The following is a 27320-nucleotide window of genomic DNA, read 5'->3' as shown; positions in this document are numbered from 1 at the left end:
CACATAATTTTTATGAAAATGATTTATAGACCCTGGAGAAAAAAATCATATAAAATAAAATGAAAATCAAGTAATTTTCAAGAGTCCTGTCCTCTCTTCCAAAAACAACAATAAAGATAAACAAGTTATCAAAAAACATGGGTTACCAACAAAGTAGGAAAGGGGGTTGGCCTTTCTAAAAGTGATGTGGGATACCTTAATGTCTGTCACATATTTAATTTTTCCAAAAGGCTTACACATCTGTTACCTCAGTGCATCCCCACAGAAACCCTATGACGTGGGTGGCTGATGAGGGAGAAAAGAGGTAAGTGACTTGCTGGGTCCTCAGGATGACATTCCCATAGTGATGGACTGTCGTTAACATTTTTTTCTTCAAAGAAATCCGAAGTCCTAGAGATGAATGGTCAGTAGTGCTTTAACGACCTTCCTCTCTCGTGTGCTTTGTCCAGGGTAAACTGGTTGGAATCTGTGGCAGTGTGGGAAGTGGAAAAACCTCTCTCATTTCATCCATTTTAGGCCAGGTAAGATTTTGTTATTGTCCTTGGCATTTTCTGCTTCTTTCTTTGGATTCTGCTTAGCCAGAGTCTCAGGAAAAATGAACTTACTTCCTGAAGAGAGTCAGGAGAGGTGGAAACAAAATGACCCTAGGTCTGTATCATACCCTGCCTGCTGCCTTTCCTACCCCTTAACAACAGCACTGTATCTGGAAGGGGGCTGAATGACTGAGTGATACCCAGCTGGAGTCATTTGTTTCTCTTGCTTTCTTTTATTCAGCATGTATTTACTGAGTGCCATAGGTATGCCAGACAGTGTGTTGGGAAATGTCAGAGGTAAGGGATGGACAAACTGCAGACTGCCAACAAATGGACCAGCCTCACCAGCCTCCCTGTCAGAGAGAGAGCCTTCAGGATTTGATCTAGAAGTAAAGACCCACTCTGTTTTCAGCCTAACCATTGAAAGAATTATGCCCTCAAGGAGTCCATGGTCTGGGACTTCCCTGGAGGTCCAGTGGTTAAGACTCCATGCTCCCACTGCAGGGGGCGTGGGTTTGATCCCTGGTCGCAGAATTAAGATCCCTCATGCCACACAGCGCTGCCCAAAAAAAAAAAAAAAAAAGGAGTGTCCATGGTCTGATTGGGGCGCTAGGCCTTCTAGACACACAAGCACAGCACAGGGCAGTGAGTGAATAGTGCTCAGAGGGCCCGGAAGAGGGCTGTCAGCATTTGGATTAAACTAGCTTGACTTGTTGGTTGAGATGAGGATAACCTTAAGGTTATTCCTCCTGATGGATGAAGTCCTCTGAGTCATTTTTCCATATTGAGGAAATTAGACAAATGGGAGAAGGGGCTGGGGAAGATTGTTTTGTAGCATCCAGTCTGTGGAATATTTGGTCCTGTTCAGCGTCACTGTCACAGTTGGTGGAGTTGTGGCTCTCCTCTAGAGCAGTGGTGCCCGGGGTGGTCTGAGGAAGCCTATATTCAAATCATCTGGAGGTGCAGCTTCCCACCCACACCGGCTTCTGCTTTATGAGGCTGTACAGTGGTTGGGCTCAGCCAGTGGTCTTCGTAAAAAGCCAAAGACCTCCTATGTAATTTCTGATCATCAGCCAGATTTCAGGGCCAGTGATGAGAGACACAGGTGGAGTGAAGGGGAAGGAGGGTTAGTGGGCAGCAGTTAAATTGAAAAATGAGTGGGTCTTTGCTTCTGGATCAAATCCTGACAGCCTTCTCTCTGACAGAGAGTCTGGGAATACCGGTCAGCCCTGCTTCTTTAGAGTGTAACACTTTGTTGGCGGTCTGCAGTGTGGGGTGTTTGTACTGTAGCAGCCGAGGGAGCTGGATTTCCACAGTTAGACCCTCAGGGGGGTTCTGAACACTTGAGTGCATTATCAGTGTACTTACCTGTTTGGGGGCAGTTGTGGTACTGTGTTGTGGCCTGTGTGTGTACACTGTGCATTGCCATGTTTGAGAGGGCAAACTTGTGTGTTCAGATTGGTTAATGAAACCGTTTCATGCTATAGCATTCCTAACCCAAGACAAACGTCTACTGTTGGTTCCACAAGGAACACTGAAAGAGCATAAAATGGGTAAATAGACTCATGTCCACCACTGCAACTGAAAACACAATTCAAAGCACATGGCTCATCATCATGTGGTCTTTTCATGTTGGAGGGGAGGGTCTGTCATCATTGTGTAGCTACTCAGTAGTACTAGTTGATGTCTGACTGGAATTTTTTTCCCCTCTGATCCTCATTTTACAGAAGTAGCTGACGTAGCCAACAGCCTGTATTAATTCCGTGGATGAGTTGACCTGCACTTATCTTGAGGCAGGGACTAGCTCTAAATCTTTACAGCATACTCCCCAGGGGAATTCTGCAGGGGCCTTCTGCTTGTGCTTCCTTCAATTAGAACAGTTTGCAGTTAGGAAAAAAGGATAATAAAGTAGCTTATGGGTTGCTGAATGAAGTATTTGTTCATTCAAATCATGGGTTATGCTGGGCTCCCATCACACGTAAGCAAGGAGAACTTTGATTTTCTTGACTGCTGTAGCTACTGCTGTAGCTTTGCTCTCTGTGGAACAAAGGTGAGGTCCAGATTTGGGTTCAAAAAGCATCCAGGGAAATTGCCAAGATTTTCAACTCCATTGTGGAATGTCGGGGGTTCTGCTGGCTTAGGGTGATGGTTTTGCATTGTGATGCCATTAGATGGTGTCTCTTTCCCTAGATGTCACTTCTAGAGGGCAGCATTGCAGTCAATGGAACCTTCGCTTATGTGGCGCAGCAGGCCTGGATCCTCAATGCCACTCTGAGAGACAACATCCTCTTTGGGAAGGAATTTGATGAAGAAAGGCAAGGAATGTTTGGTTTCTGTCATGCTTTCATCTTGGCTGTGTGAGACACAGGCAGCCCGAGTCAGCAGGCTCTACCCCAACCGTGTCCCTGATGCTGCGTCTCTTTGTGTCCTTCAGATACAACTCTGTGCTGAACAGCTGCTGCCTGAGGCCTGACCTGGCCATTCTTCCCAACAGTGACCTGACGGAGGTACAAGTCTTCTGTCCCTGGTGGGCCAGGGTGTTTAGCAGAGAGGATTCTGGAAGATAGGTGACAGGGCTATGCCAGAGCCACCTCCTAGGAGTGCATCTTAAATGCATGGGAGAAGAACCTACACGGGAGTTTTACTTTCTCTGGGACTTTATGTTAGGAAAGCATTTGGTCCTTAGGGCAGGAATATCAACACTACCTGTTTTAAGCATATAAATATTTCATGTCATGTGAATTTTAAACAAAATCCCACTGTTGGTTCAGAATTCATGTTTTCTACCCTATTCATTTTTATTTTATTTTATTTTATTTTTGCGGTGCATGGGCCTCTCACTGTTGTGGCCTCTCCCGTTGCGGAGCACAGGCTCTGGACACGCAGGCTCTACCCTATTCGTTTTTAAAACCAAAGTCAAGCATGTGCCTGTTGAGTTTCTTCCCCTGAACTTCATTCTGCCAACTTCCTTACTCACATATGGTCTCTAGAGAGGCCTCTCCCTCTAGAGATAAAGAGTCCTTAGCACAAACCCGCCTTTCTTTGCTTCTCTGCCCTGGGACAGTTCCCAGAGGCTTGTTTTTGGAACTGGCTAGTGCCTTCAGTGTTGACACTCACCTCCCATGACCTGCCCTGGAGGTCTCTGGGGCTGACTCTTTTATTCAGCTGACTTCAGCTTAAGCCCTCAAACCAGATTTGAATGGTTTGATTAGTACTGGTTCTCAGATCCTGTTCCCCTGATTAGCAGCAGATCGGCAGCATCACTGCAGATTCTCAGCCACACCCGAGACCTACTGAATCCAAGACTCTAAGGGTGGGGCTCCACAGTATGTTTTAACAAGCCCTGCAGGTAATTCTCTTACATGTTCCTATTTGAAAACCTCTGAATTAATTGAATTTTTTTAAGGATAAGATTTTTAAAAAATACAGAGCCAGTTACCGTTTGACAATTGATTTTTTTTCATTTGTTTTTTTAGTAACATTTATTAAGTGCTTGTTATATGCCGACTGCCTGTGCAGAAGCTGCTGGGGGCACTGGGAATATAAAAGAAAAGGACAATAGTCTGTGTCCTCAAAAGGCTTCCAATCGAGAGAGACATCCCGACGAATAGGCACAAAATAGGCCGATGAAAGAGTCCCCTTTCTTTTGGGTGTTAGTGGAGAGGGGGAGGGGAGGCTTCACAGGGGAGAGGACACCAGAACTGAGCAGACACAGTACAGGAGAAGGCATGACAGTGGTGGAGTGTGTTCATAATAGACACACAATTGAAAGTGCTCAGATCCCAGGGTATGGAAGGGGGATTGACAGCGGAGGCTAAGAGTTGCTGGGAAGCCAGGTGGTAAAGGGCCTGCTTTGTCTGCCATATTTGGGGGCTTAGATTATGTTCCTTAGGACTAAGCAAGGGCGGGACATGGTCAGCCTTGTGTTTTGGAAAGGTCTTTCTGCCCATGGAGAATGGATTGTAGCGGGGCATCAAGAGGGCGTGGCGAGGCTCAGATACAGGATTGGTTAGGAACCAGATGGTGGTGGGAGGGGAGGAGCCATCCGGGCTGATGCCCCCCCAGTTCTGTGTGGGCTCTGGAAGACACGGCAGCACTTCATCCAGGTGGGGAAGTGAAGAGAAGAAGCTGGTTTGGGTGGAGGAGAGGTGAGGTGACTGGGGTGATCACTGAGCATTGTTCTGGACTTGAGCTGGAGGCTTCCCGTGCTTTCTGGGCTCCTGTAGATTGGCGAGCGCGGAGCCAACCTGAGTGGTGGGCAGCGCCAGAGGATCAGCCTCGCCCGGGCCTTGTATAGTGACCGAGACATCTACATCCTGGATGACCCCCTCAGTGCCTTAGATGCCCACGTGGGCAACCACATCTTCAACAGTGCTATCCAGAAGCACCTCAAGTCGAAGACGGTTCTGTTCATTACCCACCAGTTACAGGTATGGTGCTTCCTTCCCCAGGCTCCCCACCTTGGCTTGGGAAATCAGAAACAGGGAGGTGGGCTTGGTCCAGGTATCTTTGTGGGGCTCCTAGAGGTCCCTGGAATCATGGGTGTTCACTTCCTCAGCAAATAGCCCCCTGTCCCATTGTACTAATAAAGCTTGTTATATCAGATGGCCATCTGAATCAGAGATCCTTGGAGCATGTTAGCTTCTGCATGTAAATCAGTAAGTAAAAGGGCTGAGAGGAGTAGACTGAAAATGGAGTTTGGGTATGAGACAGTTTGGAAAGGGTTGTGTTAACATCTATACGCGAGTGGGAACTGTTTAGGGAAAACAAGCTCTTCTCCCTCTGTCGTTCCATGACCAGCAGCCACTTCAGAGAGCAGCTCAAGGATGTTACCATCTGTTTTGCATATGTTGTCAAGTTTGGGGGGCTAAGCCCCCATTCTGCCGCAGAGAGACTAATTATATGTACTTCTGAGTGCAGGGAAGGGATGTGAAGTTTAATGCAGGCCTTTGTGTGGCTTCATCAGCAGATTTATGTCAAAAATTAGAGGAACTGGTTTTTGAACTACATCACGAGGCAGGACAAACTAAAGCAGGGGTTCTCAGTCTCAGCACAGTGGGGTTTGGGGGCCAGAGAGCTCCCTCTTGTGGGGGGCTTGTCCTGTGCATCCCTGGCCTCTATCCACCAGATGGCCGTAGGACCCCCTCCCCCCAACTGTAACAACCAAAAATGTCTCCAGATATTACAAAGTATCCTCTGGGGGGCTTGTTCACCTCCAGATGAGAACCGCTGAACTAAGCTATAGGCGTTTGGATGTATTTGCACAAATATCAGCCACACTATGTTGTCCCTGTCTTTGTCTCCAGTACCTGGCTGATTGTGATGAAGTGATCTTCATGAAAGAGGGCTGTATTACAGAAAGAGGCACCCACGAGGAACTGATGAATCTAAATGGTGATTATGCTACCATTTTTAATAACCTGTTGCTGGGAGAGACACCCCCAGTTGAGGTAAGATTCATGGTGTGTGTGTGTGTGTGTGTGTGTGTGTGTGTGTGTGTGTGTCTTTCCAGCAAGAGAGATAGGACCGTAGTGAGTGATGGAGAAATCTCAGCTGAACTCATTGTCCGTGCCTTGTTGACAGGGGCCCTGTTCTCTGGTGACCAGACTGCTGTGCTTTAGTCCGCCTACTGGTTCTATTCTGCGAGGGCAGGGTTGTGGGGTTAGGGAACCGAGGCCTTCTGTCACTGAGAGTTTATCAGCAAGGCAATGACAAGGAGAAGGACGTGGGCTCAGTGTGTGCTGCTGTTCAGTCATAACTTAGCTTCCTAAACTCCATCAAATCCTGACTGAAACATTAGGAAGCTCCTTTCTTAATAATCAAATGAATAAGGTGGCAGAGAAGAGACATTAAATACTGCACACATTTGAAAATTATCCATGGTGTCTTGGCTGCCGACTTGGCACTCATTAACTAGTACCAGCTGTGTCCCAATTCCTGGATTAGGCACTTTATAGCTGTCATCCTGTTCAGCCATTTTAACAGAGCTCTGTGGCCAGATACGATTATCCTCCACTTGTACAGCTGAGGAAACGGGGGCTCAGAAGGGTTAAACAGCCTGCTGGAAAGGTCAGTTCAACTCCAAAGTGCTCCTTCTGCTGCACTGCCGGGCCTCCTGCAGCAACACGGAAAGGTGACCGCCCGTTCTGGGCTCTGAGTTAGGCAAAGACAAGGGCGTACCTAGAGCTGGCTCTCGTATTGACCTTTTTAAACTCTGGTCGCCTTGGGTCCTAGGAGTTCACTCAGGCTGGGCTAAAAGCCGCTTCTTAGCTACTAGGTCATTTTGATGTTGAGTAGGATGAAAGCAAAAAGTTATTGGGACCTTTTCTGGGACTCTTATTTCAGTGTTTGGGTATCATCCTGTTTGATTTCAGGTTCAGTTCAACATTGTTCATGATGTGTTTTAGGCCTTTTGATATAACTCTGACATTGCGAGTGTCATCAGTAACCGCTATAGGGACACCTGATCCAGATTTGGATTTTATGATCTCTCCCTGTGACTCTCACGGTGCTTTGGGCTCTTCAGATTATTTCCTCCTCACTGTACACATGGAGGGGAAAATGAGAGGGAGAGAAGCTAAAACATGAAATGTCCAAGGAGCAAAGGAATATCGAGAGGGAGCATGTTGAGTGAAGGAGTGTGCTTTCAGTATATCACTTCACTTTCCTGAGCCTCAGTTTCCTCATCTTAAAAATGGGGGTGGCACCTGCCTCTTTGAGTTGGTGCATTTGAAATAATATGTAATGTTCTTATCCCAGTCAGTGGTCAACAAATAGTAATTTTCTCTTTAGAGAGTGTATTTATTCATGCACTGTGGTAAATATAAAATTTAGAGTCCTATCTTACGTTCCAGATGTGGCTCTAAATTTTATATCATTTTCTGATTTTTTTTTTTTTTCACTGTCAATTTAAAAAATCTAGTTGGAGAGCAAACTGGGGTCATGAGGCTGACAGTGACATAGAATTAAATGTAATAAACTATGTATAGAGAATTTCCTGTATAAAGATATAAGAGGAACTTGGAAAGGAGAACATTAAGTAGTTTCTATTATCTCAGGTTCAATTTGATGAATGTTTCGTAAGTCCCAGCGTGCCCCATTATGGGCAGTTCTGGGTGCTGGGCCCTGTGTAGGTTATAACCATGAGTGAGATGTCATCTCTGTCCTTGAGGGACTCGCAGTCTTCTAGGGAAGACCAATACTCTTATGCTTGTACATATGTAACAACATATGTACATATGTAACAATACCAGGTCACATATGTAGCAACATGCTGTGAAAGTACTAACAAGTGCCTGGGAGAACAGGAGAGGGTGAACTTTATTCTAGAGGAGTGTTAAGTTGCCTCAGGGAGAATTAAGATTTGAATCCATCTGAATGGGGACCACTGTGGTTGAGTTGGGAGAGGAGAGGAGCATCCCAAGTGAAGAACCAGCGTGGATAAAAGTCTAGAAGTGGGAAATGGCAGTGTGATGTGAGGCATGGATAGGCTAGGGCCAGGATGTGGAGGTGCTGCAAAAGCAGGCTGAGAAGTGGAAGTTTATCCCATGGTAGATCTATGATTTGATTTAGTGATGTGGGGATCAGAGATGGAAAGAATGGAAGTGACCATTAGGTCTTTAGTTACTTTGGGGAGAGCAGTGTCAGTGGAATGGTAGGAACCCAGCTCAAAGATTTAAGGAGTTGGGGAAGTTACAGAAGTTAACTTTTAAGAAGCTGGATGTGTCTCTTTTCAATAAGAGCAGCAGTTCGATGGATGATTTGCTAACATGTCCTTTGGACATTTGTCTGAATGGCCATATCATGATGATGGAGACACTTCTTTATTTTTTTTTTAAGATTAATTCTAAAAAGGAAACCAGTGGTTCACAGAAGAAAACACAAGACAAGTGTCCTAAAACAGGATCAGTAAAGAAGGAGAAAGCAGTGAAGCCAGAGGGAGGTAATGAACTTTTTTGAGATTTGTCATTAAAGTTTTTTTTGGTTTTTATTTTCCACTGAAGCATTTTATTTGCACATATGTATTACATCCCTAGAAAAAGGATCCCATGGTTTTCCCTCCAGTGTGTTTTCACACACTTGCTTTTTCATGGTCCATGATGCTAGATGAGGTTGTCAGTACAATGAAACCAAACTGACAGGATGGGACCTGCCATTTTTCTACATCTTTGTGTTGCCCATCAAATCTAGGGCTGATCTCTCCACACTTGTTTAAGTTCACAGCAATTTTCCCAGCCCTGTGGTCATCAGTTAAATTTGCCAATATAACCATGCTTCACCATCACAGTTAGAAACTAGATGATGACTTTGGAGCATGGCCTGATAAGAACCTGACGTTTGCCTCTCTTTTTCACATTGATGATGCTCTTGAGAGCATCAGCCAGCCAGGACGTTCATGAGCACCATTTTGGCAGCACAGAAAGATGGTGGAAAGTGTGTCATTAAAGTTTATCAGAAATTACGCCATGTGGGGCTTCCCTGGTGGCACAGTGGTTGAGAGTCCGCCTGCCGATGCAGGGGACACAGGTTCGTGCCCCAGTCTGGGAAGATCCCACATGACGCAGAGCGGCTGGGCCTGTGAGTCATGGCCGCTGAGCCTGCGCGTCCGGAGCCTGTGCTCCGCAACGGGAGAGGCCACAACAGTGAGAGGCCTGCGTACCGCAAAAAAAAAAAAAAAAAAAAGAAAAGAAATTACGCCATGTGGTAATTCATGCTGTTTGATAGCATTGTGTGTTGTAGAGCGCCTGGCCTTATATTTCTAGAATACCAGATTTTTGTATGATTGTTGGGAGACCATGAGGCACCTTGTGTTTTCTTAAGCTGACCAAGGCAACAAGAATGTCCTTTAATCTCTTTTTCTATGCAGGGTGGGGTGAGGTGTAGGTAGTCATAGCTGAGTCATCTTGACTAAGCAAAAATTGAATCGTGGGTTCATCTCTGCTCTTTAAAAGTCATGCCAACCAATGCAGAGGCATGCCAGCTTTAAGAATGCCTACATTCTCAGAACCTCCCCTGTTACAATGATACACTCCTCTGCTTGTTCCAAGCAGACTGCAGCAGGGCTGTGGTGAAGAGTTACAGCCAAGGTTTTTCCTACTTGATTTTCCTATCCAGAGTCCTTGGTCGTGTTTTTTAAACCCTTTATCTTATCAACTGAAACAAATCTTGGGAGTTAGAAAAGCTATATGCAATACCTTAGGTATTTTCACTTTTGTAAACTTTAAGCTGCATATCAGTTTGCAAAGAATAAGAATAAGAATAAATAAAAGTGCAGTCCTGTTTTAAAGTTCTTTCTGTTGTATCACCTCCTCACCTGACGTGTTGAATCCAGGACCTTTCCTGGGTTTGCCACTGCATTTTTCATTTCCTTGTTCTTAAAGCATTTGGCGATAGGAGGTGACCGTCCTGATTTACCACTCCCTGCCTCTTGTCTTTCTTTCAATTAGCCACATAGGAGCTTTTGAAGCCCGGTGTGATTTGAGCTGCCTTACTCTCACACACACAAAGCAAACACAGCACAGAAGCCTGAGACGTCTGTCAGTTCCTGCCATAGACAGTATAAAAAAAATAGAATGTCTTTAGGGGATATTTGTCCTTATTTACATAGCCACTAACCTGGAGACTCACATCGCAAAGTGCTCAAGGCATGTGTTGCTTGTTCCAAGGTAATTACACATCATGTATGATAAAGGGGAGGCTGCTTCCTGTGGGGATGTTTCTCTGTATTCTCCTGTCAGCATCAATCACCTGACCAGCCCAGGGAGCCCCTAGGAAATATCCTGGAATCTTTTCTCTCCTCCCACAGCCAGTCACTCCATCCTACTGAATTTACCTCCTGAAACTCCGTCCCCATTGTCATGACCCTGGTTCTGGTCTTTATCATCTCCTACCCAGACTGTTACAGCTGCCTCCTTTTAAATCTGTCCTCCACACGAACAGCAGAGAGATCTAGTTAAAAACCAGCCAACTCACTTTCCTGCCTGAGGCCTTTCAGTGGCCTCCCATTGTCAAAGCTGCATTTTCTAATCTTTTTCGTGATTTGGCACACACAGAAAAATGCCACTATTTCTTTGAGCCCCTGGGATGCATGGTAGAGGCTGCCTGAGGTGGCTGGTCTGGCCATCCCAGGCCCACCTAGTGCACAGCAGGGCCTGGGAGTCAAATCTCTACACCCCTGTAGCCCATTCTCTTGAGAAGTTCTTGTCTGAAGGATAAAGTCCAAATGCCTTTATCCTCTGACCACAGCCTCCTTAATCAGCTTTATCTCCTGCCACTCCTTAGGCGCACAGAATGTTCCAGCCACACTGAATTGGATATCTGTGTATACCGATTTGCTATTTCCCCACACCTGTGCCCATCATTTCCCCTTCTGGCCGACTCTGGCTTACCTTTCAACACATGGTATGGGAAATTCCCTGGCGCTTCCACTGCTGAGGCCCTGGGTTCAATTCTTGGTCAGGGAGCGAAGATCCCACAAGCCACGTGGCACGGCCAAAAAAAAAAAATACGCGACATGGACTGCATAGAAAGTCTTCCTGGAAAACTCCCTGCTAAGCCCCTCACAGCTCCTGCAAGTAGGTTATGTGCATTTCTTGGATGTTCCCATGCTGCCCTGCAGATAGCTCTAGCGTTGGAGTTCACACATTTTATTATAATTATGTATTTATTTACCACTTTGTCCTGCTAGACTGTGGAAGGATGATCTGAGCCAGATCTCCAGGGCAGGGACCTGGTCTTAATCTTTGTTACCGCTCCACGGCCTCATCCTGGGCCTGGTTCATAGTTGGTGCTTAGTAAATGTTACATGGATAAATGAATGCTCCTGATGAAGGGGAAATAATTCTCATCTAGAGCTCTGTGAAACTGTAGGCTCCCTTTGATTCTGCTCTTCTACAGGTGACTTAGTTTTGAAAAGCAGCCTTTCCTTTCTGAGTTCGTGTTTCCCTTTTCCTTACCTAGGGCAGCTTGTGCAAATGGAAGAGAAGGGGCAGGGTTCCGTGCCCTGGTCAGTATATGGTGTCTACATCCAGGCTGCTGGGGGCCCCTTGGCATTCCTGGTCATTCTGTCCCTTTTCATGCTGAACGTGGGCAGTACCGCCTTCAGCAACTGGTGGTTGAGTTACTGGATCAAGCAAGGAAGTGGGGTAAGGTTCCTCATTAATGGGAAAATTATATGTCTCATAAAGTGGCCATCTCTCCATAGTCCCTGTCTCTCCTTAGGGAAACTGTTCTAGTTTTCAGTTAAAAGAAGCAATGAACAAGGATTACCCAGGAAAAGAGATGAGTCCCTAATGTAACCTCAGCAGATAATTGCTCCCTGACCAACTCACGGAGCAGTAGAGCTTATCAGTAGCAAACTGTAGGCTGTCTGCTGTCGTCCTTAGAAAAGAGAGAGGGGGCTTCCCTGGTGGTGCAGTGGTTGAGAGTCCGCCTGCTGATGCAGGGGACACGGTTTGTGCCCCGGTCCGGGAGGATCCCACATGCTGCGGAGCGGCTGGGCCCGTGAGCCATGGCCGCTGAGCCTGCGCGTCCAGAGCCTGTGCTCCACAACGGGAGAGGCCACAGCAGTGAGAGGCCCGCGTACTGCAAAAGAAAAAAAAAAGAGAGAGAGAGAGAGAGAGCGGGGCAAAGTCTGCCTTGTGTCTGCCTCAACCAGGTCCCAGAGTTTTTATCCTGTACCCTCCCTTGAGCCAAGAATGGCCCTGATGCGGGGTTCTTGGCAGTCCCTGGGAGTCTTGCCTCACAGACCCTTGCCTCCAAACAGAACACCACAGTGACTCAGGAAAACAGGACGTCTGTGAGCAGCAGCATGAAGGACAATCCTCTCATGCAGTACTATGCCAGCATCTACGCCCTCTCCATGGCAGTCATGCTGATCCTGAAAGCCGTTCGCGGAGTGGTCTTTGTCAAGGTGTGCACCGGTGGGGGCCGTCAGGATTCCACCTGGCATCTCTCGGGTTTACTCTGAGTCGGGGAGCTCCTTTAAAGCAGTGACCTGCATCCCATCAGCCTCAGCTTTTTCCTATTAGCCACCTCCCTCCTCCACGGCCATTCGCCCTTCTCCAGCTTTGGGCATCGATGTCCTGTGGAGTTGCGACCCATGGAGTGGGAGCTGAGCCTGCCTGAGTCCCAGATCTCTGATCACGCTGTGCTCTGCCCCTCAGGGCACATTGCGAGCCTCCTCCCGGCTCCACGATGAGCTTTTCCGAAGGATCCTTCGAAGCCCTATGAAGTTTTTTGACACTACGCCCACTGGGAGGATTCTCAACAGGTTTTCCAAAGACATGGATGAAGGTATTTCTCACTGCTTCTCTCTGTTGTGCTCTGGAGCATAAGCCAGAGCACAGTGGCTGTCGATGTTTGCGTCAGGAACATTTTAGTTTTGGCATTTTCTCCACATTGCAACCTCTCTTTAGGCCAAGGACCTATCTGCTTTTTCACCTTTTGTCTGAGTTCTTATCTGATCTTATTTAAACTGAAAACCAGTTCAGAACACTGAGTTAGCTTAGAGGCTTTGGACAGGGGCATCTCAGAGTCCAAAACACATACTTACTTGTGGGTAGTGCACAGGTTCCTGGACACCTATAACCTCAGACAGGTTTGCTGGATGCTGGATGCTTCATGGACTGTGCCAGCACCAGAACTTAAATACAGTTGACCCTTGAACGACAGGTTGGCTGAATCCGCAGATATGGAAATATGGATGAGGAACCACATATATGGAGGGCTGACTTTGTAAGTTATATGTGGATCTTTGCACAGAGGGTCTGCGTCCCTAAACCCTACGTTGTTTGAGGGTCAACTATACTCCCATAGCCCATAATGATAGTGATGCTGCCTGACATTTATTGAGGGCTTACTGTGTAACAAGCAGTGTACTGAATATTCTACATGCGTTATCCTAATCCTCACAGCAGCCCTATGAGGTGTGGATATCCTTTCATCCACTGAATACACAGAAAAGCTGATGCCTAGAAAGGTTAAATAACTTGCTCAAGATCACACAGCTATTAAATAACAAGCTGGGAATTGAGCCCAGATCTTTTTGACCCCAGAGCTAATGTTTTTAACTACTGTACTGTGTTGCCTCCATAGAAGGAGTTTGTTTCAGATGTTGATAGGCATCTTTACAATGGTAAAGCCATGGCCAGCGGTAACAAGGGATCAAAACCATCACTGGTACACAGAACAGTGATACACATATGCATAACATGATCCCATTTCTGTTAAACTCACATACACACAGACAAATGGAAAAAAGATTGAAAAAAAAATCGGTGGTATCAACATATCTCAGATTTGCATGAAAATAGGTGGGGGGAGGAGATGTTCAAAAAACGGTGAAGAAAATGTGGATAACTGTTGAAGGTTCTATACTCTTTCAACTTTTGTGTATGTTTAAAATTTTCCATGATGAAAAATTTCTTAAATGTTAGTGGCAGTTCATTTATATTGGTAAGAATAAAGACTATGTTTATTTAATTTTTTTGCATATTTATGTTCCAAATATTTTACAACAAGCATATATTACTTTGCAAAGTGGAAGAAATGTTTAAAGGGGTTGGGCAGCGTAGTGAACCAAAAAGAAGGCACAGGGGAGAAAGATCACTTAAATGCTCTTGGGATAAGAAAAATTTGAGCAACCAGGTTTCCAGATTTTTCTTTGATCGGACTGTTTAAAAGGCAAAAATCACAACTTTCATATAGGGATTTTATGGAGCCTCTTCTTGTTTTTTAAAAATTGGGGAAAATTTAAAATTCCATTTTCCCTGTTTGTGGATCCAGCATCTGACACATGTTCCTTTACGGTTTCCCCAGTCGATGTGCGCCTGCCGTTCCAGGCTGAGATGTTCATCCAGAACGTCATCCTTGTGTTCTTCTGTGTTGGAATGATCGCGGGAGTTTTCCCGTGGTTCCTTGTGGCAGTGGGGCCCCTCATCATCCTCTTTTCAGTTCTGCACATTGTCTCCAGGTAAACAGGAAGTCTTCATGTCTCCCAGGGCAACGGATGAAGCCAGAGTTGCTAGTCTACCCCTCTGACACAGAACACATTCTCTCTCCAGGGTTCTGATCCGAGAGCTGAAGCGTCTGGACAATATCACGCAGTCACCTTTCCTCTCCCACATCACATCCAGCATACAGGGCCTTGCCACCATCCACGCCTACAACAAAGGGCAGGAATTTCTGCACAGGTTAGTTCAATGGGGGCCCGAGGGCTCAATGGGGAGCCAGCATCTCAGCATTTAATGAGAGTTTAAGAAGCCTTTCAAGGTCAGAATTCCGGATTATAAAGCTCATTACTAAGAGTATTAGTAATTTAATGATCTCTGGTTAAGATTCACTTGCTTGGTGGAACTCCCTTCTGAGAAAATGGGAAGACAAAAACACAGATTTGGAGTCTGTTAGCTTTCAGTCCTGAACGGCTATATTTGATGGAGTTTTGCTTTTTTTTTTTTTTTAATTAATTTTATTTATTTATTTATTTATTTATTTATTTATTTTGGGCTGCATTTTATTTATTTATTTTTGGCTGCATTTGTTCTTTGCTGCGCGTGGGCTTTCTCTCTTTGTGGAGAGCGGGGGTTACTCTTTGTTGTGGTGCACGTGCTTCTCATCGCAGTGGCTTCTCTCTCTTTTTTTTTATTGTTTTTGGAATGGTTACTTTTATTTTTTTAATTTTTATTTTATAAATTTATTTACTTTATTTTTGGCTGTGCTGGGTCTTTGTTGCTGCGTGCAGGCTTTCTGTAGTTGCGATGAGTGGGGGCTACTCTTCGTTGCAGTGCACAGGCTTCTCATTGTGGTGGCTTCTTTTGTTGCAGAGCACGGGCTCAAGGCACGTGGGCTTCAGTAGTTGTGGCGTGTGGGCTCCAGTAGTTGTGGCTCACAGGCTTCAGTAGTTGTGGCTCACGGGCTCTAGAGCGCAGGCTCAGCAGTTGTGGCACAAGGGCTTAGTTGCTCTGCAGCATGTGGGATCTTCCCAGACCAGGGCTCGAACCCATGTCCCCTGCATTAGCAGGCAGATTCTTAACCACTGCACCACCAGGGAGGTCCATGGTGGCTTCTCTTGTTGTGGTGACTTCTCTTGTTGCGGTGGATTCTCTTGTTGCAGAGCACAGGCTCTAGGATCATGGGCTTCAGTAGTTGTGGCATGCAGGCTCATTAGTTGTGGCTCACGGGCTTAGTTGCTCTGCAGCATGTGGGATCTTCCCAGACCAAGGATCGAATCCGTGCCCCCTGCATTGACAGGTGGATTGTTAACCACTGCACCAGGGAAGTCCCAGAGTTTTGCTTTTTTATTATTATTATTTATTTATTTATTTATTTATTATTTTTTATTTTTTTATCTTTTGAACAGTAAAAGACATTCATTGACATTAGACTGACATTTTATTTAGCTGTTCAATATTGTTTGTATGAGAAATTTATGTACATATATAGTCATTGTGGAGATTTGTGTTAACAAGAGATTGAATTAGACTAAAGGTCATTCAGTAGAGGACTGGTTAAATAAGCTGTGTTGTCCCCATGTGGTGGAATATTATATGGCCCCTAAAAAGAATGAGACTGCTCTCTAGGTACTGATAATGAATGATCTCCAAGGTATATTAGTGAAAGAGCAAGGTACAGATGGGCGGGTATCGTGTGCTCCTTTTAGTTATGTGTCTGTAGCTGTAACATTTAGAATATCTCTGAAAGGACACATAAGAAACTAATAGTTGCCACTGGAAAGGGGAACTGAGTAGCTGGAGGAGGGCAGGAGAAAGACCAACTTTTCATGATAAAGCCTTTTGTACCCTGTGAATATTCTGTCCTGTAGAGTATATTATTCATTCCAAAAATTAAGTAATTAATGTTAAAAAGGAACTCTAAAATAGAAAGGTTTAGTTAAACAATTCAGAAAAATGCATCCTAACTTTAAGTGAAAAAAGTAAAATATGCTGACCGTGTACGTGTGTATGTACATACCCACAGAAATGTGAGTGCATTGAAAAAAATGCTGGGAGTAAATGCAGCAGAATATTAACTCTGGTTTTAGCTGAGTGGTGAGAGTACTGGAATTTTACATTTTCCTCTTTTATTGCATTTTCTTAATTTTCTCTAAAGTGCACATATCTTATTGTAAGGAGGGTAGTGATTTTTTTTAAAGCGAAGCCCATTTGCCCACCCGGATCTCCCATTCTGGAGTTCTAGTTGTGTGTAGGTGCCAGACCTTCAGCTGGGGCGTGATCTACTCTCTAAGCCCCCTGGTGACAGTGGTGTCTTGCTCCTGCAGTGACAAAGGTTGTCTAGGTCTTTTTGCTCTGGTTTAAATCACTGCTCCTGGTTCTTTGCTCCATGGCCTTGGGAAACAAGTGTGTCCACAGGCAGTTTCCACTTTTGGTCCAAGGTTTTCTTTTTTTCTGGTCTTGTGCCATTTCTGCAGTTTACCTTTGTAACCTCTCTTTCTTTGAGAAAATGACCCCTGACCTAAAACATTTTTCTAAAGCTTAAGCAGCCTCTTTATTTGATCTCCTTCCCTCCTGCTTTACCTATGCTGTTGAAGTAAATATCTTTCCCTAGCATCTTTAACACGTTTCTTTGAAAGGGTAAAGCTAGAAAACCCTCGTGTCCTCCTGTCTGTGGAGCCTGGAATACTCTGCACTCCTTAAGTTTCCATCTCACACTCCTGGTTACAAACAGTAGTACTTCAGTATTAGCCCTCCACCCATAACTCACCAGAGCTTTGGCATCCTCCATGACCAGAGCTGTGTGGTACTTTATTTGCCTATTAGGTGTTCTGTCTTCCTCACAGGTACCAGGAGCTACTGGATAACAACCAGAGTCCATTCTTCTTGTTCACGTGTGCGATGCGGTGGCTGGCAGTGCGGCTGGACCTGATCAGCATTGCCCTGATCACCACCACCGGGCTGATGATTGTTCTCATGCACGGGCAGATTCCCCCAGCCTACGCGGGGCTTGCCATCTCCTATGCTGTCCAGGTTAGTCTCTGGGATGGGGGCGTCATCTTGCTCATATGTTGGCCTAGGAGAGAGCTGGTAGGGGGCTCTACCCTAAGCCATTGTTTTACTTCCAACTCCTAGAGCTTTTCCCCGTCTGCTTTGGCAGTAACACTCTGGACTGGTATACAGTCAGCCCTCCACATCCACATGTTCCACATCCATAGATTCAACTAACTGCAGATCAAAAGTATTTGGGGGGAGAAATTTCTGGAAAGTTCCAAAAAGCAAAACTGAATTTACTGTAGGTGGGCAACTATTTATTTTTGCCCAACTATTTTCTACATTGTATTTATAACTATTTACATAGTATTTACATTGTATTAGGTATAATAAGTAATCTAGATGACTTAAAGGATACAGGAGAATGTGTATAGGTTATATGCAAATACTATGCCATTTTATATAAGGGACTTGAGCGTCCGTGGATTTTTTTTTATTGGTGGGAGTCCTGGAACCAATCCCTCATGGATACTGAAGGTTGACTGTATAGGAATAAAGGGATTTAACTCTGTTGCATTTGTCTATGAAATAGGTGCTATTTTTTTCTTAAATAAATATGATTTTGAAATTGGTTTCTTAATTGTAGGTTTCTGTCTTCACTACCCTTTCATCTCTGGCCTCTTCCTAGTCTTCTAAGAAATATATATCAATACATTTCTTCTGTGTGTTTTATTTTCAGACCCCTGATTTTCCCAATACTGTTACATATGTAAACCCTTCTGGCTCCTAGGAATGGTTGAAGGTCTTCAAATAGATCAAAGAACAATTGGGAACTTGAGCACTGACTAGATATTTGAAGATGTTAAAGAATTGTTACTAACTTTTTAAGTTGTGACAATGGTTGTTTTTAAGGAGTCTTTATATTTTAGAGAGATATAAGCTGAAATATTTATGGGTGAAATGATAGCCTATATGGGATTTGATTCCAGATAATACGGAAGAATGGGGTGGTATAGATGAAACAATATTGGCTGTAAGTTGATAATTTTTTAAGTTGGATGTTTGATACATGGGAGTTCATTATACTCTCCTCTCTATTCTTGTATACGTTTGACATTTTTCTATATTGGAAAGATAAAAATAAGTAGCCAGAAGAAACCTAAGAAGAGATACGTATCTTCACAGATACCCAAAGATATTTGTCCATGTTATGCAGACTTCCTTGATTATTAGAGGTGGGGGGAGAATCTGTGTTATATATACTGTGTTTCAGAGTCCTCAGTCTGAGACACACAGGGGCTCTGCGTTCAGTTTTGGCCCAGCCTCATTTCTCTTATTTGACCTTGCTGGAAGCATTCTCACTGCTGTGCACAGGTTGATATAATCTCCATTTGTTGTGACCGCTACATCAGGTGTAGGTACAAGTATGAAGCACAGCAGTTATTCAGCTACGGCTGAATTGCTGGAAATGTAAAGACGGGCGGAAAGCCCTTGGATACAGGAAAGTTAGTGCCAGCAGTACCAGAACGCCACCTGCATTCACTGAGAATTGCAGTTGATTGGGTGCTATTAGGCATTGTCTTAAATATTTAGAGAATGAGTCTGTCCCTAAAACCAGCTGCTGCATGTGCCCAGCTAGTTCTTATAACTTGAGTTGTGATCCCTTAGATGAAGGAGGTTTTCTAACATTGGCCTGGTGTGTATTAATAGTAAATTCTCTCTTGGATTCTTGTTTTCCGTTGTCAGTTAACAGGACTGTTCCAGTTTACTGTCAGACTGGCATCTGAGACAGAAGCTCGCTTCACCTCAGTTGAGAGGATCAACCACTACATCAAGGTCAGGCTACTACAGGCCTTTTGCTACAATCTGACTTTTCATGGAGCAGTTTTACCCTTTTACAGCCTTGAGTAAATGTCCCAGGAGGATGCTTGTTTTCTCTGCCTTATCTTGTCCCACAGGAGAGGCAGTGGTCTCTCCAGCATGTGTAGAGTGGAGAAGAGAATATCTTAAGATTTTCTAAATATATTTGTAAATTGTGCCTGGTTGAGAACCTATGTTCATCAGCTAATTTCCAAAGCATTTCTTTTATTTATTTATTTATTTATTTATTTATTTATTTTGGCTGCACAGTGTCTTAGTTGCGGTGTACACTCTTCTTAGTTGTGGCACGCAGACTTCTTAGTTGCGGTGTGCATGTGGGATCTAGTTCCCTGGCCAGGGATCAAACCCCAGGCCCCCTGCATTGGGAGCATGGAGTCTTACCCACTGGACCACCAGGGCAGCCCCCAAAGTATTACTAATCTCATTAATTCAGTTAAGCTGACTAATGTAACATTTTCCTTACACTACTTAAAACCACGTATTATTTCAAGTCTTAGTCTAGTTTACTTGTTCTTAACCAGGGAAGGCCATCAGAATCCCATATGGAGTTTGAGGCAAAGACTAACACGGGCCTCATCTCTGAAGATTCTGATGCAATAGATCTGGGAAAGGACCCAGACTTCTGACGTTTTAAAAGCTCCGTAGCTAATTCTAAACTGCATTCACAGTTCAGAAACCAGTTAATGAGTCGGTACTGAGATGATCTAGCTCTTCCCACCTTTCCCCAGTAACCCTTGCAGTCCTGCCATGGGGCAGTGTCTTGCTGGTGTCATAGTTGGAACTCGAAAGCAGTTTTCTGTAGAGAGAAGCAGAGTCCCGAGTAGTTAGGATTCTCACATTTAATCTATTTCTCAGGTGTTACCTATTTTGTGAACTGCCCAGAGACTTTATTAGCATTTATATCGTTATTTACAGATAATGAATACATTCCAAGTTCCAACTAGAACGTTGACTTACAAACATAGTTTTAAAAAACTAGCCTTTCACTGAGAACGAGTATATTATGTAAACTGCATTTTCTAGTAGAAACATGCCCTGCTGATTTATTCTGTCAATGAAGCTCTTCAGTCGTAGGATATTTCTTAAACTTATAAATGATTGTTATCAGAAAGAATTGCGGATGGCTATCTGATAAATCTGCTAAAAGCTATTCTTCATGTTTATACATGAGTCTCTTGGCCCAGTGCTCTGGTCTGTGGACAATTTGTGGGTGTACATGTGAGTGTGTAGTGTTTGATTTAATATCGCTGCTGGTGTGAGTCTCTTGCTGGAAAGGTCAGGATGATGGTCAGCCGTGGTACAGAGTATACTCTGCACAAACCAGTCATATTCGTGAGGACTGGATCCCCACTGCCAGTCCCCAACCTGGATGCCTGTCCCAACACGGAGTTTTAGACTTCAGTCTCCACCCCCGTCTGCCAGAGCACTGCAGTCTTTGGCCATTACTTCCCTATGAGGCTATAAGCTCCATGACTAGTCACCAGAGAGTTTTAAAGCATCGTGAAGTGACTGTTGATGACAAAAATTATCCAATGATTGTATTAAACACAGCATTTTAAAGCTAGAATGGATTTCCAAAATCATCTAATCTATTCCCCACAATTTGCAGATGAGAAACTAAGATGAAGAGTGAAGACGTGATATGTCTGAGTCACGCAGCTATTAGCGGTGGGGTTTGGAGTGGAGTCTGTCTCTCCTGGACTGACTGAGAAGGCAGGATGCCAGGGGCTGATTAATGTTCAATAAATGTACTTTCCCTCCTGTGGGTTCAGCCCAGTGGTTTTCAAATGATGGAACCCTGTTTCAAGGGGAATATTTTCAAAAAATTCCAATAAAAACTGCTGTGCTTGAAGAGGGATGGAAGGCTTCATGCCTCACATTGGTCTCCAAGGAAGTGTTTTTTTGTTTTTTGGTTTTTTTGGCTGCATTGGGTCTTTGTTGCTGTGCGACTTTCTCTAGTTGAGGCGAGCGGGGGCTACTCTTCGTTGCCGTGCGCGGGCTTCTCGTTGCGGTGGCTTCTCTTATTGCGGAGCACGGGCTCTGGGCAGGCGGGCTTCAGTAGTTGTGGTGCACGGGCTCAGTAGTTGGGGCTCACGGGCTTTAGGGTGCAGGCTCAGTAGTTGTGGCTCACGGGCTTAGTTGCTCCACGGTATGTGGGATCTTCCCGGACCAGGGCTCGAACCCGTGTCCCCTGCATTGGCAGGTGGATTCTTAACCACTGCGCCACCAGGGAAGTCCCTCCAAGGAGGTTTTGTGGAAGAATTCCTTGTGACAGAAGGCAGTTTGAAAGCCACTGCCCTTCCCGAGCTGCTGCTTAGTAGCCGTTGTAAACTGCTAAGTGTAGAGACCACTGTACTTTGTCTCTGTCTAGTTTACTGGTGATGAGCATTCACTGCCAGGGGACTCTTTCACAGCAAGGGAACAGAGCGGCAGCTTTCTCTATGTGGTTGCTTTGGGTGTCCTGGTTTTACTTCTCTGTGACAAGGCCTTGCAGCTCCCCCAGAATCTATAGTCAGTCTGAACCAGCCACTTCTGTCTCCCCAGACTCTTTCCTTGGAAGCACCTGCCAGAATTAAGAACAAGTCTCCCTCCCCTGACTGGCCGCAGGAAGGAGAGGTCACCTTTGAGAATGCAGAGATGAGGTACCAAGAAAATCTCCCCCTGGTCTTGAAGAAAGTGTCCTTCACCATCAGACCTAAGGAGAAGATTGGCATTGTGGGACGGACAGGATCGGGTAAGGATGTCCTCTCTGGAGAAACATTTGAACCTACCAGAATCAAGTCTGGGGCCCATGATTTCCTGTTTATTGAATACCAGTCTCATCCCTTCATATCCGATTGCTGTTAGATGAGCAGTTAGTGTCTCGGTCTCTGAAACCACTTTTCTAGGCTAATTTTCAACCCTGCTTTCATAACATTTAATGCTTTTTCTAATCATAAAAGTATACATTCTCAGTGCAGAACACTTGGAACATATAGCAAAGTACAAAAGGGGAAAGGCGCCCATAACTCCATTACCCAGAGATAATTACTGCTGACATTTTGGTGGATATCTTGTTAGGCTTTTTCTATCAACAAATGTGTTTACAAAAATGAGGTCCTTTTATACACACTGTTTCATGGCCTGCTTTTAAAATTACCAAATATTTTCCATGTCAATTAATATTCTATGACATGATTTCTATGAAGCATTATATAAAATTCTATTTTATGGATGTACCATCATTTATATTAACCCTGCTCCAATTGAAGGGCATTGAGGTTGTTGTCAATTTTTCACTATTATGAATAGCACTGCAGTGAACATCCTTATTTCTGTGAAGTCAAAATATACAAAAATCTAAGGTCTTTGGGATGTGTTGCCTGTATAGCCTCATATTTATCAGAAGCCAACATCGTTCTAAGTAAGGAACCTATGTTCCTTTGAAGACAGAAATTATTTTCTTGATCTGACATCAGTTGCAAATAGAGACTAGGCCTTCATTTTAGGCATTTAATTTCACTCTTATTCTTAGAAATGTGTTACTATATGCCCCTTAGATTTCTAGAGTCAAGACTTGAATAATGTGTTTCTTTCCCTCTTTCCTTCCTGAATAACATTTCAAGATTGAGTCTTGTCTTCTTTCACTAACCTGTTTACCCTTGTGTAAGAGGTCTCTCTGAGTCATTTCTCATTAGCTTTCTGAGTTCCATGCTTCCTTGGCATCAAAACTCTTTTAGCTTTTTTTTTTCTTGCCGTTAAAAAAAAAGTCTTTTCTAGCCAATTTACTTTAAAGAACCTGCTAAGCAGAAAAGAAAAAGCTGCTTCCTCTTTGAAGGAATTATTTCATGTCAAAACAAGATACTGCCTCTAGGCTTGTGCATCGGAAAGAGGATGCCCAGCCAAGGAGGGTGAATGTCCCCACGGCTCTTACTTTGCTTTCTCCCTCGAATTCCCTCTGCTACATTGGCCCCCAGGGGTGCACTGCTCCCCTGAAAGCTCTGACTGACCTCCCTTCCTGTGATTTCCCTTTAACACAGGTAAGACAGACCGAAATTTTCACCAAGACTTTATTAAACCATGAGCAGTGACAGATGAGACATAAACAAAAATAAAATAATTATAAATAGCCCAACTTACAAAGTCTAAACTGTAATCCTAATAAGCTTCTTCTGAGACTATGTCATAGGCCCTGGCTCTCCGCCGTGGTTGTAACCACTGTGAGGACCTCATTGCCTTTTTTACCAACATGTTCCATCAGTACAAAGGTAGTCTAGTCTCAGATCTTTTGTTAAAGTGGAACAACTTAACCTATTTATTTGAGCGCCATTCCTTCCTCAGCTTAAATCTTGAACCACTGCCACGGCACTAGGGAGGGCCTCCACCCCCTCCCTTCTACCTGGGAGGGGCCACTAACCAGATCCTCCAGGCCTGAAAAAGCCAGTTCCAGGAAGAGAGGCCTCATCAAGAACTGTCCTGCTACATGGACTCAGGTTTCCCAACTCATTTCTGGTAGATGGACCTGAGGACTCCTGCCTTAGGGAGATGGACGTTCTGGGTTCCTACAGGTTGTTTGACGGGGGTCAAATCTCAACAGCAGGACTATGCCTGCAAACATTGGGGTGAGGCAGGTATTCGTGCCCTCACTGACCTCTGAATAGACAGTCACAAGGCTGCCATGAGAGGTCTTTCAGAACATGGAGCCAGAGGAGGGGAGGAGGATCAGGAACTAGGAAAACTGCTCTAACAGATAAAAACCTGTGGTTCTACATCTAAACTATGGGTCTGACTTGCAGAATGGTAGATAGACAGGACTATGTCAAACCTTTTTTTTTGGTGGGATAGAACACTGAGCTTTTAAAATATTTATATCTTTTTGACAAAGTAGTTTCAGTTCTGAGAATCCGTTTCAAGGAAATTGTCTGAGATAGGAGCAGTTTGAGCACTGACCAGGTTGCCATAGCATTAGTATAGTAAGTTTTAAATAAACTACATGTGCAACGTTAGAGGACTGATTAAATAAGTAAGAGTACAGCCACATGATGGAATTTGTTGCAGCCACTAAAACTTTGTCTTGAAAAGGTAATAATATGATTGAGTGCTTGCTAGGTAATGTTAAGTGGAAAAAGCAGTTACAATATTATTTCTCTGGTATGATCTCAACTCTGAGGAAAAAACTAAAAGTAAATGTGTCAAAAAAAAAAAACAGTAGTGAGATTATGGGAGATTGATGTTAAATCTGCTTGAATTACTTGTATCATTTTTTAAATGAAGAGTCAATTAAGGTACTTCTCCGGTGGTGCAGTGGTTAAGAATCCGCCTGCCAATGCAGGGGGACACGGGTTTGATCCCTGGTCCAGGATGATCCCACATGCTGTGGAGCAACTAGGCCCGCACGCCACAACTACTGAGCCCATGTGCCACAACTACTGAAGCCCACGTGCTGCAACTACTGAAGCCCATGTGCCCTAAAACCTGTGTGCCACAACTACTGAAGCCCACCTGCTCTAGGGCCCATGTGCTGCAACTACTGAGCCCGCGTGCTGCAACTACTGAAGCCCGTGCACCTAGAGCCCGTGCTCCACAACAAGAGAAGCCACCGCAATGAGAAGCCCGTGCACCGCAACGAAGAGTAGCCCCTGCTCGCCGCAACTAGAGAAAGCCTGCATGTAGGAACGAAGACCCAATGTAGCCAAAAAAAAGAGTCAATTAAGCAAAGCTGTTCTGCTTATCACTGTGATACTGAACTCGCTATTTTATCCCCCAAACCTGCTTTTCTACCACATTTTCCTATTGTGGTAGAGAATCTATAGCCACTCATTTTCTCAAGCCCAAACCACCTTCCCTTGTGTGTTTAGCCAGGAGCTTCTTCCATTTCCCAGCTGCCACAGTGATGCAAGGCCTTGTCTTGTTTCTCTCTCAGCTAAGGGGACAGAAGAGAGAGAAAACAGCTTGTCCTCTGACTTGCCACTAGCTCCTTGCTGTCTGTTCTCACTTTGCCTGAGAAGCATTAACCCTGTGTACCTGTTCCTAAGGTGAAAAGGAGACTTTTCTCCATTTTACTCTCATGAGAGTATAATGGTCCCTCCCACTCCTCCTCAGGCTGGGGCTGTGTGATGTAAATGTATATGCTTAGTAGCTCAGGAAAGTTAATTGTTTTTTGGGGGGTTTTTTTGGCTGCACCATGCGGCATGTGGGATATTAGTTCCCCAACCAGGGACCAAACCCGTGCCCCCTGCAGTGGAAGCGTGGATTCTTAACCACTGGACCGCCAGGGAAGTCCCAGGAAAGTTCATTGGTTTTGGTTTTGGTTTTTGTTTCTGGCTATCATTTTATACATTATCTGAGTTAATCAGTTGAAATAATGATTGAACAGAAATAGAAAAATAGATGAGGTTGCCCTGAGAATAAACCAGTTTTGTCTTCACAGAATTTGCTAATTGAACGACTTTTCTGTCCATCTTCTGACTCATCAGGGAAGTCCTCTCTGGGCATGGCCCTCTTCCGTCTGGTGGAGTTATCTGGAGGCTGCATCAAGATCGATGGAGTGAGAATCAGTGATATCGGCCTTGCTGACCTCCGGAGCAAACTCTCCATCATTCCCCAAGAGCCGGTGCTCTTCAGCGGCACTGTCAGGTGAGGAGCTCAGCACCCACATGTTTCGTGCCACATTTCAGGCCAGGTGGGCATGTTAGAGCCCCCATCGGGGACTGAGATCTAGTGGCCTCTCATCTAGCGCTTTCCCGTGACACCACGTGCTCCCCATTGCAGAAGGGGCAGCTCCAGTGTGCGAGCCACCTCATTAGCTAAGTGGGGCCCAGAGCCCGGCAACGTGGCGGTAAGAAGTCAGAGACATCTGGCCTCTGTGTCTTAGACAAGGTAACCACACTTAAGCTTGTTTTCTCCTCCATGAAACGGGGATACTACTAAGCCCTATTGTTGTGAAGATTGAATAAATTTGTGCAAATTTTATACAAGCACAGAGGCTGGCAAAGGACGAGCATCCTATACATGGTAGCAGCCATCATCGTCCTCCCCATGCTGTACTCTCTTCTAGGTACACTCCAAGTCACAGTTCTCATGATGGTCTTCAGGCATTATTACTACTCACGTTTTTTTCATCTTCCAGTATCTTTCCCCCGCCTTTTGTTCTTACTCTAGAATGATGCCTGTCTCTGAAATCTGCCAGATTGCCAAAGATAAAATAACTAAGAAGGATATATGTTTAACCCCGTTATCTTTTCCTAGGCTTTATTCTACCTTTAGCCTGAAGCTTCTGCCTCCTAACAACAATGTGTTTCCATAATTTGAGTCCATTTCTATTTAAGTTGACTCCTTCTAAATAAAAACAGCTTTAACTATACAGTTGACCTAGATAGGACTCCTTTTTTTAAATCTCTCTAAAAGTGATATTGCCATTCCCTCTTTAATTTTTAGCAGTTTCCAAAAAAAAAAAAAAAAAAGGTACCAACTTAATTTCAAGTAACCACAGGCAATGTTCAGACCTGTCTTTAAAACTAGGCCTCCGGGCCTCCCTGGTGGCGCAGTGGTTGGGAGTCCGCCTGCCGATGCAGGGGACACGGGTTCGTGCCCCGATCCCGGAGGATCCCACATGCCGCGGAGCGGCTGGGCCCGCGAGCCATGGCCGCGGAGCCTGTGTGTCCGGAGCCTGTGCTCCGCAACGGGAGAGGCCACAGCAGTGAGAGGCCCGCGTACAGCAAAAAAAAAAAAAAAAAAAAAAAAAAAAAAACTAGGCCTCCACACACACACCCCCACCCCGCTTTCTTCAGAAGTGACATTTGAACCCACTGATTCAAGGAGGTTCAGTGGATAAACTGACTTCTCACCTGCATTCATGTGGGGTCAACGCTCTTGGGTGTGTTTACTTTGGCATTTCTCTAAAACTAATGAATTTGGACAGCATAGACTGGATCTGTTGATGAGGATGTCATTCCCTTTGGGTACTGAGATAACAAGGTTAAAC

The 27320-nt window shown here is 44.7% G+C and overlaps 1 protein-coding gene and 1 pseudogene across 4 annotated transcripts in view; one reads left to right on the top strand and one right to left on the bottom strand.

Annotated features, from left to right (window-relative positions):
• ABCC5 (ATP binding cassette subfamily C member 5) overlaps positions 1-27320 on the top strand; it is an 89963-nt gene that overhangs the window by 43273 nt on the left and 19370 nt on the right. For all 4 annotated transcript variants that reach the window (XM_060099211.1, XM_060099212.1, XM_060099214.1 and 1 more), the window contains 15 exons: positions 450-521; positions 2724-2848; positions 2968-3040; positions 4760-4963; positions 5840-5983; positions 8373-8475; positions 11493-11677; positions 12298-12444; positions 12698-12827; positions 14352-14505; positions 14597-14725; positions 17329-17515; positions 19223-19312; positions 21902-22091; positions 25813-25972. In XM_060099211.1, coding sequence (XP_059955194.1) covers positions 450-521; positions 2724-2848; positions 2968-3040; positions 4760-4963; positions 5840-5983; positions 8373-8475; positions 11493-11677; positions 12298-12444; positions 12698-12827; positions 14352-14505; positions 14597-14725; positions 17329-17515; positions 19223-19312; positions 21902-22091; positions 25813-25972 — 2093 coding nt within the window. The remainder of the gene's footprint in view (positions 1-449; positions 522-2723; positions 2849-2967; positions 3041-4759; positions 4964-5839; positions 5984-8372; positions 8476-11492; positions 11678-12297; positions 12445-12697; positions 12828-14351; positions 14506-14596; positions 14726-17328; positions 17516-19222; positions 19313-21901; positions 22092-25812; positions 25973-27320) is intronic.
• LOC132490719 (small ribosomal subunit protein uS8-like) lies at positions 8566-8939 on the bottom strand (annotated as a pseudogene).

This window comes from Mesoplodon densirostris, chromosome 5 (assembly GCF_025265405.1).
Source record: "Mesoplodon densirostris isolate mMesDen1 chromosome 5, mMesDen1 primary haplotype, whole genome shotgun sequence".
Classification (NCBI taxonomy): domain Eukaryota; kingdom Metazoa; phylum Chordata; class Mammalia; order Artiodactyla; family Ziphiidae; genus Mesoplodon; species Mesoplodon densirostris.
Note: the sequence above shows the minus strand (reverse complement) of the source record. Positions and strands in the feature narration are given on the sequence as shown.